A 13,293-nucleotide genomic window follows, 5' to 3' on the forward strand; every position below is an offset into this window, starting at 1 on the left:
GCCAAGCCAACAATAGTGGGGCCATCGCTGGTTCCACTAACCGGGCCAAGGGACCCAGCCGGGACACGGGGTTGGTCGGAAACACTGTCTACATTCTAGAAGAGAACAATTTCAGTTTTTTTGCCAACAGGAAGACGAGAGACTCCATCGGGCGAAAAAGGACTAGCTACTATCACCTGGAGGTATGTGAACTTTTGATGAATTATTACTGATTAGTATTGAAACCCTTTAGTCCATTAGACTAGAAATAAAATGTGCATACAAATATGTTAAAATCTCAGGGGCATTAAAGGACGCATGTAGTCACTGCTGCTCAGATGTAATTAAATCTAATATGTAGGCTAATCATTCCATGCAACTCTGTGCCACCACAGGCATCAGTGTGCTGGCCTTGAGTCATGTCAATACAACCACTTCTATGCCATATGGAAATGTGCTTTGACCAAAGCAACGGAGCAGAATGAGAGACGGCATGATACAATTAAGGACATATAATTAAAGCCGTTCTCAGTGATGAGAATCAACTAGGTTAACACTGCAGTTACTCACTGTATGTGTGCAGTGTGCACAGCGTGTGTGTGTGTGTGTGTGTGTGTGTGTGTGTGTGTGCGTGCGTGTGTGCGTGCATGCATGTGCTCGTGTGTGTGTGTGTGCGTGCAAGCGAGAGAGAGAGATGTGCAGGTGTTGCAGGAGGGCATAAGGGGAGTTGTTTAGGGCCAGAGGGCATGACAGCTCTGACACACATACAGTAAGACTATCCACAGCAACAAAACAACAACAACAACAACAGACGCGTTATGGAATTTACAAATGGAGCACGCGCAGCCGCGCACATAGGCTACTGTACACACAACTGCCACTGTATAGACGGCGTCTTCTATAACTCAAAACAAACACAGGCACTCCATATGGTGAGAGAGTTGATATGTAGATGGGACAGCGTCAACAAACAATCTTCTGTGATCCATATGCTGACTTGACTCAACTACACACACACACACACACAGACACACACACACTCTGACTGACTCATAGTTTCTGCCTGCCTGGTGGTGGCGGCTGCTTGTGGTCGGTGATGATGAGTGTTGCAGTGCATTAATCACATTCACTTCTCCAAAGGTCTCACTTTTCACGTTCCTTCCACCTCTCACACGCCTTCTCCCACCCAGAGACTCGTCAAGCCTTAGCATCCTAAACATCACAGCAATGGCTAAAACTTAAGACGAAAGATGTTCGTCGACTATATACCGTTTTTTTTTTACAGGCGAAAACTACATTGGAAACTAAATGAAAACTAAGCTATGCTGATTAAAACTAAGACTAAATATACTGACAATTTCGTCAACAAATAAAAACTAGACTAAATGTTAGGAAGGGACTATAGTGGACAAGAGATCCAGTATAGGCCTAAGTCATTTGACACTTACACACTGAAAATAGCAGATCTACAAGCTCACAACGCGACGCAGCATGACGCGTTGTGAGCTTGTAGATTGGCTATTTTCAGCAAGTGTAAAAACAGTCATTACGACGGCATCAAGGCCCGCCAAAATGCATTTTAGTCGACTAAATCAACTGTAGATTTAGTAATTTCAAAGGGCATAAAATGTGACTAAAACTAAATGGAAGGTATTCAAGAGACTGTGACTAAAACTACAATCAAAATGTGCTGCCAAAGACAACATTGCATCACAGTTGCGTAGATCAGCAAACCTTTGCTATACAGTGATCCCTCTTTCATTGGTGTGTCGCCCAGATTGCACATAAACCTGAACCTCACAAAAACTATGCTATGACACTAACCTTAACCTAACCTCACAGAAATGATACCTGAACCTAACCTCAAAACCAGCTAAAGAGAGTGTTTTGGTGTAGACCCCTGGGGGCCCATATCTTTCTGTTATAGTGCAACCAGGATATACAGATTTTGTCCAAACATCACGCAAATTGGTAGACATTATCTCTATAGTCATGTGGAACACGGATCTGTCAGACTTTTCATATTCTATCCCGATTGGCTAAGATTGGCATCAGCCCATACCTTTTTGGGCAATAGTTATCTTGTTGCCTTTATTGTTCAACAGTTAAATCATGACCAAAATAAGTAAAAATAGATAGAAAAAAAAGGTCTCCACCAGGGCAGGTCAGGTAGTGGCCTCCTGGTGGCGCTGTAATAGGCCAATGTGAAAAGGGTGACATTTCTTCTAACGCCTTGGATGGCAATTGGATGATTTGAGGGATTTTGTACCAACAATGTGTTTTTCAAAAATCCACCTGTTGGTGGCGCTATAACAGGCCAATGTGAAAAGGGTGGGATATATTCCTCAGCCTAGTAGGAAAGTCTGTGAAAGATTTCATGTAAATTGCACACTGCGTTCATGATTTGAGGCATTTTGTTCCAAAAATGTGTTTTGCAAAAATCCACCTGTTGGTGGCGCTATAACAGGCCAATGTGAAAAGGGTGGGAGATATTCCTCAGCCTAGTAGGAAAGTCCATTAAAGATTTCAAGTAAATTGCATGCTACGTTCATGATTTGAGGCTGTTTGTTCAAAACGGGCCAATACTGCAAACTTAGGCATAAATATTATTACATAGCCAATTAGGATGGAATAGGAAATATTGGACAGATCCGTCTTTAACACAAGACTATAGAGATACTGTGTAACGATTTGCGGGATGTTTGGACAGAATCTGGAGAAGTAATAGCATTTTCATTTTCAAAAGTCGGCCTCCTGGTGGCGCTATAACAGGCCGTTCTGCGTTGGCATCCAGGGAGTGTGTGTGTGCAAACTGGGGTTAACGGTGCCGGAGATTAGCTGGTAACAGACGGACGGACACACAGACGGAGTGCATAACATACTCTCTCCTCATGCCTTCGGCCTGGTGGAGACGATAACCAAAGTATATATGTAGGGTTTAAGTGGTTAACAGACATGCACGTAACTATATTGCGTATGCAATCTATATAGACCACACCTAGACGTTCATGTAGATAGTCATAATAAAGTACAAAACGTATATCATGCATGCCAAACACATACACATGTGCGCACGCACGCACGCACGCACGCACGCACAGGGCAGAATGTCATAATCTGTCTAGCCATTCCAAAAGAAAACTGCAAACTACAGACACTTTTCTTTTTTACCGTGTGTGCAATAGCTAAATAATGATCATCATGCGTTCAGCACAAGCACCATGTTGGACATGGTACTTAAACGGCTGCCTGCCTCCTGCATGGGCTATTCACTGCTAATGCAAGGTTATAGCTTCATATTTTCCAGATTGAAACATGTGCAGCCTTTTAACCTATTTAGGCCCGACGTCGACATTTTAAAAATGTCTTTCTTTTCTGAGAAACAGATGTTTCTATATCAGTGGTTCTCAATATTTCATGTCAAGGACCTCAAAAATTATATGTAATATGCCGCCGACCCCCATCTGAAAATATGATGTTCCAGGGACCCTCCAGAGGCAAAGTTTTTAGTTACTGAAACTGAAACTCTGAAAAAATATATATTCAAAGATTTGAGGCACATTTTCACGGTTTTTCTAAAATAGCAGACCTACAAGCCACTCGGTGGCGCGCTATGAGCTTGTAGATCTGCTGTTTTCCAATAGCTAAAGTATAACATAATGCTTTAAAACACCAAAAGGGGTTCCCGCCCAGAATGGATTAACTCAAACACAGCTTGAACTGCCACTCTGTATAGGTATGCAGACTCGTGCACAGGCCTAAGAACCCCTTAAGACCCCCTGACCAAAATATTTATGCCAATTCAATTGCTCACACATGTGGTATTAATATTGCATGTCAAAGGTACTTCATTTCGCTCACCACGTGAAGACAGACAACGCATGTAACATTTCTTGTTGTTCGCATTTTTTAGGCGAGCAACTGAAGAGATTTGATGGTTTGAAGATGAATAGTTTGAAAGGGAATACTGGTTACACTGTAGATATGAATTTTCTTTAACAACTCAAACCTCACATACCACAATTAGATTTCCTCTCTACACAACTCAACTATATCTTCACTGAAAATAAGACGATCTACTGTATAAACTCACTGTCCTGAGCTTGTGTGTCAATGTTTAACACCAGAACATGGATTCTATGTGTGGCTATTAATCTGAAATGACTTTATTCACGGTAAACTCTGATCACAGTCCCTATATACATGCCAGTCTGATTTCATAAATAGAACTGTAAAAAACCCAAAATGCAGGTCACAAAGGAGACAGTCTTAAATGTAACTACATTTATAACTTTGCAGCCATGCTTGAAAGTTCATCCCACCCCCGACTTCATCTGGATCCAATCAGGCCAGGATTCAAGGTCTTATATAGGCCCGACTTATGCCTATTTAGCGGCGTCTGTTTGAGAGAAAACACAAGATCAAACGGAGGGAGATTCTTCTGTCAGTATTGAACTTGAACTTGAGTATAGAGACATTGTTTTCGGGGGGGTCTCTTCTTGTGGTCAGTCGGTGTGGCACCGGGCCTGGCTGTGGTCTCGTCGGCTTAGCCTCAGAGACTCACAGATTCCCACCACACACTGTTTGTCTTGGGTCTGGGGATGGCCATGAATACCAGGCCGCTAGGCTACCACGGTCATTAAGAGAGAAAAAAAAGAAATAAACGTGGAAGCCGTCATGGCCGTTATTAGGCAATGCTCAAGTTGAATTGGAGTTGAGTGAAATTATGGTCATCTCAAATATTTCAAAATATCTTCTGAAAGAAACGTCTCTCCCGCCCAAGTCTGATTTCGACAATCCTCTGCCTCCTCTATTATATCCCTCTTCTTCTGCCTTCCTCGCTTCAAAATGAACGTCTATGAATTCAACACTGCTGATTTACTGTAAAATATTTAAATTTAAATGAAAGTGAAAGTGAAAATGTCAAATATGAACCAAGAGCAACCCCACACAGCCCACCGGCGGTTGGGGCTTCCTGCTTCCCTTCTCTGGTTAGTGCTGGTTATGACAGAGAGAGGATGGTGATGCTTTCTTTTCCATGCATCTGTCCCAAGAAAGACTGGACTGCGGACTCCCTTTGGAAAAATACATTTTAGCTCAGTTGCAGTTTTAAAGAGACTATACATGAGGGGGCCCATCTTAAGCCTAGTTTATTTTAGAGTATACAGTATGTGGCAGTGTGCGTCTCTTGCACACACTGAAGAAGAGATCCATATAGCAAACAGATTTCAGCTTGAAAAAGAGCTCTCAAAGAAAGTGAAAGATGACGTGAAGAGCAAGGGTTGAAGTGCACTGTGTTACATGGCATGACATGTATTTAAATGTGGACCCCCCAATTGAAAATATTTTATGACAGTGAGAGCTAAGAAAAATATATTTGTCAATATTTCAGAAATATCAGATCTATTTGTAGAACGGCTGAAAAACAAAACAAGTGTATTTCCTTCAATTTCATGGAAGCACCCCAGGGACCCCACTTTGAGAGCCAGTGTGTAGTACAGTATGTACTAACTATAGTAACAACACTCTACTCACACACGGCCCACAGTGGATGTCACAACATCCACTGTTCTGTGGGCATCTCCACATAAGCAAAACATGCCTGGGCAGGAACTGGCAGGATCTAATTAGGTGCTGCTTCTAGTCAGAGATGCCTGCATGCCACCTTTTCCTCCCGAGGACAGAGCGGGGCATTGTGCTGCCGAGTGTGGAATCTGGAGCACTCCTTTCACCAGCTGTACTGATTATCTCTGCCCACCGGAGCTCATAATCACCTTATCTTCTCTGCAAACACATAATTACTCTCCTGTTGTTGTTGTTGTTGTTTGTTTGTTCCCCCGTTCCCTACTTTTTTTTCTCACGTCTGATATTAGCAAACGACTAATTGATCCATGAAGCACCACCCGGAGCCATGGCGCCGTTAAGGCCTTATTATCTCCTGCTGGTGGTGCTGGCCTTATGGGTCGGCGTAGGAGTGAAGGTTGAGGTCCAAGGTACAGTATGTATGAAGGTACACCTTGCACATTACTGTAGATGTATCTGCACATTTTCAAGAATGCTGCTAAAGGGTAAGCTATTGACAATAGCTTTGGTCTAGTTTAGGTCTTGTCTTATAGACAAGGTACAATAGTATTGTACCTTGTTGTCTATATAAGACAAGACCTAAACTCCAGTATTTTAGCATTGTAGCACTGTATATGTTTATACGCAGCTTTGTGTGCGTGTCTGTCCGTTTGAGCACGGAATGTCCGTTTGAGAATGGAATGTCTGTCCGCCCACTTCACATGACTGTGCTTTTTAATATAGATTTCGGCTTTGAATATTTAGAATGTCGGCACAAAACTGCGCCTGATGGAGGGGGAAAGGAACTGGTTGGAATAAAGTGTTCCTTCCACACGCTATACGTCCAACCAGGGAAACTCCCCCCTGTGTCCAAGGAGCAACTTGGACACTCAGGCATGAGTTCAAGTCCGTTCCTCTCCCCAGGTTGGCGAAGGGTGTCTAGAAGAGCCCGGGATCACATTAGATAATTGACACATGCGGGTGAAAAATGGGTTACAAAGTCATGGCATATAAAAAAAAATGAATTAAGAATTTCAGCACATTTGTGAACTAACCCCGTTTTGGTGCTTGTACTTATGTGAGTAACAAAATAAACCTCGTTGATTCTTGAAGGAGAGCCGATGAAACCGTCGCGGGCCCCCCTGATCCCCCACCGGCCCTTCGTGGTGGTCTGGAACGCCCCCACCGAGTCCTGCCGCCTGCGCTTCGAGGTGGACCTGGACCTGAGCGTGTTCGACATCGTGGCCAACCTCAACGAGACCCTCAGCGGGCCCAACGTCACCATCTTCTACCACAGCCACCTCGGCCACTACCCGTACTACCTGAGCTCGGGGACGCCCGTCAATGGCGGCCTGCCGCAGAACCAGAGCCTCTCGCGGCACCTGAGCAAGGCGCGGGCCGACATCGACGAGCTCATCCCGCACAGGGACTTCCGCGGCCTGGGCGTCATCGACTGGGAGAACTGGCGGCCGCAGTGGGTGCGCAACTGGGGCTCCAAGAACATCTACCGCGACAAGTCCAAGGAGCAGATCCGGAGGCTCCACCCCCGGTGGCCGGAGGGCAAGGTGGAGAAGGAGGCCAAGGAGCGCTTCGAGAGGGCCGGGCAGACCTTCATGAACGCCACGCTGGGCCTGGCGGAGAGCCGGAGGCCCCAGGGACTGTGGGGGTTCTACCTGTTCCCCGACTGCTACAACTACGGGTACAAGCTGCACCCGCAGCGCTACACGGGCGAGTGTCCCGACGTGGAGCACGTCCGCAACGACCGCCTGATGTGGCTCTGGAGGGAGAGCACGGCGCTCTACCCGTCCATCTACCTGGACCGCGAGCTCGAGTCTTCGGCCAACACGGTGAAGTACGTCCACCACCGCGTCAAGGAGGCCATGAGGATCGCGGCGATCGCCCGCGCGGACGTCACCCTGCCGGTGTTCGTTTACTCCAGGCCGTTCTACGCGTACACCTTCACGGTCCTTTCCGAGGTCAGTGCGATAAACACATTTGTATAGACACTATAGATTCTGTTTATGTCTTAGTGTCTCACACACTTTTGGGCCTATGCCATGCAAGAAACTGGGAAGCTATAGGGTCTGATATGGACGTAATATGAAGCCTGTCAATCCTTGAATTGTAAATGAGACTTTAAACTAGTGACTGGAAGCAGAAAGTATTCATGACCATGTTTATTAAGGTAATACAGTCTAGGTGAAGTTGGGCCCAAATACGTGGACCTCTATGGAGCTATGGGGTTTTTTGGGCCCAATGACAGCGCCACAACAGGCCATTATATGAAATTTCAGGAAGTCAGGATTTCCTACTGGCTTCAGATATATGACGCACAGTAACGCCAGATGCCTACAGTCACAAACAGTAGACTCACACAGTGCTGACGTGACGTCATACATGCCCGATGTCATAGACTGGCCTCCACGTTCTTTTTCTGTGCCTGAAACCTGAATAACCGGTATCAGCTATTAGAACAAATAGGAGGTAAATGGTGCATTTATATAGCGCCTTTATCCAAGGCGCTTTACACACATTAAATGTGCATTATATTCACCCATTCACACACACATTCATACACGGTTGGCGGCGGAAACCATGCAGGGCACCAACCAGCACATCAGGAGCAATTAGGGGGTTCAGTGTCTTGCTCAAGGACACTTCGACACTGATTCTGGGGCCGACCGGGTTCGAACTGGCAACCTTGCGGTTACCACACAGACACTCTACCCACCGCCGCCCCTCCTAAAGGAAACAAACACCGTCTGTATGTGTCCCCTCACCTGAACTGTTCTGTCTTTGAAAGTAATTCTTAGGAAGAAGATCAACGCATTGATTGACTTTACATGATATGATATTAGTAATGGTTGGGTAAAGAACACATGGATTTCTGCTTTTTTTTAAATGCATTTTCGTGTTACGCTACTGTTCTTATGATAAGAAGCTATACACACACACACACACACACACACACACACACACACACACACACACACACAGGACTGTTTGTGCATATAGTCGACATGGTGTCACGGTCTCATGAATGAACATGTGTGCTGAAAAGCCGAAGCCGCGGAGAGATGAGCGCGGGTCATTAATCTCAGGGAGCGTCTGGGGACTGTCACTGAACTATGAGTGGAAGGAAGGCCTCCGGCTACATGGCCTTACGTGACCTCTCCAACGTTCCGAAACACATGATCACCGATCATGGCTTATACACAGTCAACTCCTTCAGTGTTAACTTTATGGCATTCGTAACTCCAAGAGTGTTGAAGTGCCGGGTGACCTAACGCGACCTTTGAAAAGTTCAAAGACATATTTATGAGGGGACTGCTTTACACGGTATACACATTCTCAAGGCATTTGTGACTTGGAGGGAAATGGAACCAAATGGACCCTTATACGGAATGATTTTGGGTTCCATTTGTACACTTATCATGCAGAGTTAAACTAACACGGAGGATCTGACTGTGAACGGGCAGACCTATTATTTTTCACGCGATGACAATCTGGATCAGGGCAAATGGTAAATGGTAAATGGTGCATTTATATAGCGCCTTTATCCAAGGCGCTTTACATAGATTGTGCATTACATTCACCCATTCATACACCGATGGCAGCGGAAACCATGCAAGGCACCAACTAGCACATCAGGAGCAATTAGGGGTTCAGTGTCTTGCTCAAGGACACTTCGACAGTAACTCTGGGGGAGCCCGGGTTCGAACTGGCAACCTTGCGGTTCCCATCCAGGCACTCTACCCCTGAGCCACCGCCGCCCCTAGGGCTGCAAACAGATGGCAACATTACATTACACTTAACCCATTTTGAACTGACAACAGATTCTACCAAATGTATTGTTTTCTGAAAAACCCCATGTTTCCATGTCAGTCGTTCTCAAACATTTTCATGTCAAGGACCCCCAAAAATATATGTAATTGGCCGCCGAACTTGAGTTAAGAATGTTCTCTCTGAACCGAAGGAATAAATATTCAAAGATTTGCGCCACCTTTTCACGATTTTTCAAAAGCTTGTAGATCTGGTATTTTTCAACAGCTAAAGAATAACATGATGCTTAAAACACCAAAAGGGGTTCCCGCTCAAAATGGGTTAAAGCTATAATCTGTCCTCTTAATTGCAACTTGTAGTGTTGAACCCGTGGTCTCTCGCGTGGGAAAAAGCAACATTTATTTCCGTCGCTCAACAGGGAGTCCTTTCGGGGCAAACGAGGGCCTGGTTGGGAAGCGCCATACCACATTATATAGTGCAGGCTGACCGCGAGTCGGAGGTTCAAATCCCCAAGCCCAGCGACCCGTGCTGCGTCGTGCCCCTCCCCGTCTCTCGCTATACCCGTTTTCCTCACACACACAAATACAGGCCGAGAATCGGAATTTCACTATGAGCTTCAGGGCAGTACTACTGTATGTAGTTGTCAACATCAGGGTCTGAATGTCTCAATGGTAGTGTACAGTATAGAGAGACCACATCCAACCCACTGCAGATGTGTTAGTTATGTATACTGTATGTATGTATTTACGTACTGTAGCCTGGTAAACCATCCCGGACGTGTTAATTCACATTATCATGTCTTCTGCATGCAGACACATGATAATGTTGTGTATTCACGTGACCGGGATGGTTTACCAAATTACCACAGGCTAAACATAGTCTACCAACACAGACTCAATTAAAATATCCCTTAATTCATTAACCCATTTAGGCCTGACGTCGAAATTGAAAAAAAAAAAATCTTCTAAATCCTGAGAGTTTTCTGAAATACCTATGTTTCTAGGCCTACTGTATATCACTCAATATTTCATGTCAAGTACTCCAAAAATGTTATGTAATTGGCCGCCGACCCCCCATCGCAAAATATGTTGTTCCAGGGGCACCCCCAGAAGCAAAGGTTTGTTCAAATCGGTCGCTCTGAAAGAAAATTCCAGCTTGTAGATCTGATCTTTTTCAATAGTTAAAGTTTTAAATAATGCTTAAAACACCAAAAGGGGTTCCAGAATGGGTTAAAATAAGTTCTGGGTTGCAGCTTTAAGGGCAGAGGTCTTATCAAAGTGTGAGTACTGTGTGTGTGTGTGTGTGTGTGTGTGTGTGTGTGTGTGTGTGTGTGTTGGTCCTGCAGAGTGACCTGGTTCACACCATCGGAGAGACTGCAGCGCTGGGAGCGTCAGGAGTCGTACTTTGGGGATCGTCAGAATACGCCCGAACCCAGGTAACCATTGTGACATGACGTTGCTCTGGGGAAGACTACAAACTAAAGGGCTCCATTTTCGTCACCGCTAAACCCCTTATCCCTAAACTTCTTTGCCTATTTTTTTACTATTTTGCAAAACATTTTTGAATAGTTCAAAATGGCCAGTCTACAAGTTCACAACGTGTCAATGTAGATTGGCTAGTTGAACTATTCAAAAATGTTTTTCAAAATAGAAAAAAAAGGCAAAGAAGTTTATAGGGATAGGGGTGACGGAAATGGAGCCCTAAAAGGCCTAGTTTTCATACTCCAGTGTTAGGCGACATGACGTTCAAGTTGTAGTGTTTGGTGGTCACCTTAACCCACCTAAAACTGGAGTATGAATAGGCCTTAAGGTTCGGTCTGAGAAAAATAAAAAATAAACATTTTCATAACTGCATATCACCACAAGTCGCAATGCATAGTTTTGTGACCTTGTAGAACTGCTTTTTTGCAGACAAAATCTATTTATATCAGACAAAAGACAATGCTTTGTATTTAAGTCAGTCCAGAGGCATAGTCCCTCAACAACAAATGCTACCCTGGTGATATATGAATTAAATTGACTCACACATAATCTGCATACTTTGACTGCTGTGTATTTCATAACCCTGCTATGCATGGTACGACGTCATACATGACAAATGAACGCCATCCATCAATGTCAGTGGGTTTAGAAAATAACTTATAGCATAACTGTGGCAACGCATACAATTAGGCCTGTGAATGAATGATGTCATCATGTCAGCCTGCCGGCATTGTCTCCGCTCCCAGTTGGGATTGTTTCTACAGTTACAGCTACAGTTACAGTTACACTATACAGTCCTTACAGTTTCCAGAAATAAGTGGATCTCTCTCCGCTACAGCTGTGTGGGTGTCGTGTTGAAGAAGACCAACGTGATTATTATGGCTTCCTTTAAACATCCTGTTTACAAGTGGCACATGTGACCGAGCGTTTACATTCAGTATCTCTCTGGTCGGTGCTGTCATGGAAACATTGTATCATGAACGATGATGGGACCATAACCACCATGAACCCCATGGCATCTATATTCTGGGGGGGAACATTAGCCCATCTACAAGCTCGCGTTATGAGTCCCCCAACCAACCCCCCCCCCCCCCCCCACACACACACACACACGCACACACTACCCCCCACCCCAGCAAATCGAACCCTAGGACAAGGATTCCCAAACATTTCAGGCATTAACTGATCCCCCAAAATAAATCCTATTTGAACTGGGGACCCCCCAGTCTGATGAGCACCTGAAATTATAGCCGTTACATTTACTTTGGCTCGGTTTCACAGATACATAATGCAAAAACTACACGGTCAAACTCGCACTGCCGTACGAGTGTGAACTTGTACGGCTATTTTCAAAAAATGTGCCTCTTTCTTAGAGTATAGTAGCCTAATATTTGACAATGTTTGTTGGTTACCTTTGACGTAGTAATGGTCTTCTTATTAGCAAATTGTTTTAATTATAGAGGTATATTAAAAAGGTCTTAACCCATTTTGGGTGGGAACCCCTTTTGGTGTTTTAAACAATAGGTTATAATTTAGCTATTGAAAAATAGCAGATCTTTACTACGTGCTTGTATAGGTCTGCTATTTTAGAAAAATCGTAAAAAAATGCGGCGCAGATCTTTGAATATATATTCTTTCAAAGTGAACGTTTTTTAACTCGGGTATATAAAAGGCCCACTTTAGAAATGAGACTTTAAACAGAGTCCGTTCTGATCATTCTCTCGACACTCCTCCTCTCCCCCGCCACACACACACACACGCTGCAGAAGAACTGCCAGACGGTGAAGAAGTACATCGACGGGCCGCTGGGCCACTACGTCATCAACGTGACGTCGGCCGCCAAGCTGTGCAGCAAGGCGCTGTGCAAGAAGAACGGCCGCTGCGTCCGCAAGAGCCTGTCCTCGCCCGGCGGCGGCGGCGCCTACCTCCACCTCAACCCCAGGTTCTTCCAGGTGCACCGTGACAACCGCCGCGGCTTCCGCGTGAGCGGACACCTGAACAACCACGACATCCTGGACATGAAGCACAAGTTCACGTGCCAGTGCTACCAGGGCTGGACGGGGGTCTACTGCGAGATGCCCCAGGGTCGCCCCCCGCCGCCGCCGCCACCCGCCCAAGGTTCTCCACCACCGCCGCCACAGCCGCCGGACGTCCACTTCCCGCGGCCCCCCAGGGACAACGGGCTGCTGGGGGACGTCCTGTTTCTGCTGTCGCTGCACTTCTCCTGTCTGTGCATCATCATGTTCCTGGGACTGTGTCTCATTATCAAGTGTCTGATACTTTAGAACGTCGGTGTGTGTTCTCAAACTTTTTTTTATATATATTTTTTTCATTTCAAGGAGCCTCGGTTTTGTAATTATATAAGACCACGGATCCCCATAATTCAGAGGTATACAAACTGGTAACGTTCCATTTGGTTCATAACTATAATAATTTAGCTGGGGACCCCCTCAAGGACCCCACTTTAAGAACCACTGGTTGTCAAACA

General features: G+C 45.2%; 1 protein-coding gene across 1 annotated transcript; it reads left to right on the plus strand.

The window, feature by feature from the left end:
* Window positions 1-6,662: 6,662 nt before the first annotated feature.
* Window positions 6,663-13,090, plus strand: hyal6 (hyaluronoglucosaminidase 6; the record flags this gene model as incomplete). The annotated part of the gene is made up of 3 exons (XM_080761527.1): window positions 6,663-7,517; window positions 10,670-10,759; window positions 12,572-13,090. The coding sequence occupies 3 exons, from the start codon at window positions 6,663-6,665 to the stop codon at window positions 13,088-13,090; spliced, it is 1,464 nt and encodes a 487-aa protein (XP_080617653.1).
* Window positions 13,091-13,293: the final 203 nt, after the last annotated feature.

This window comes from Protomyctophum bolini (assembly GCF_963924005.1).
Source record: "Protomyctophum bolini genome assembly, chromosome: 4".
NCBI classification, from domain to species: Eukaryota; Metazoa; Chordata; class Actinopteri; order Myctophiformes; family Myctophidae; genus Protomyctophum; species Protomyctophum bolini.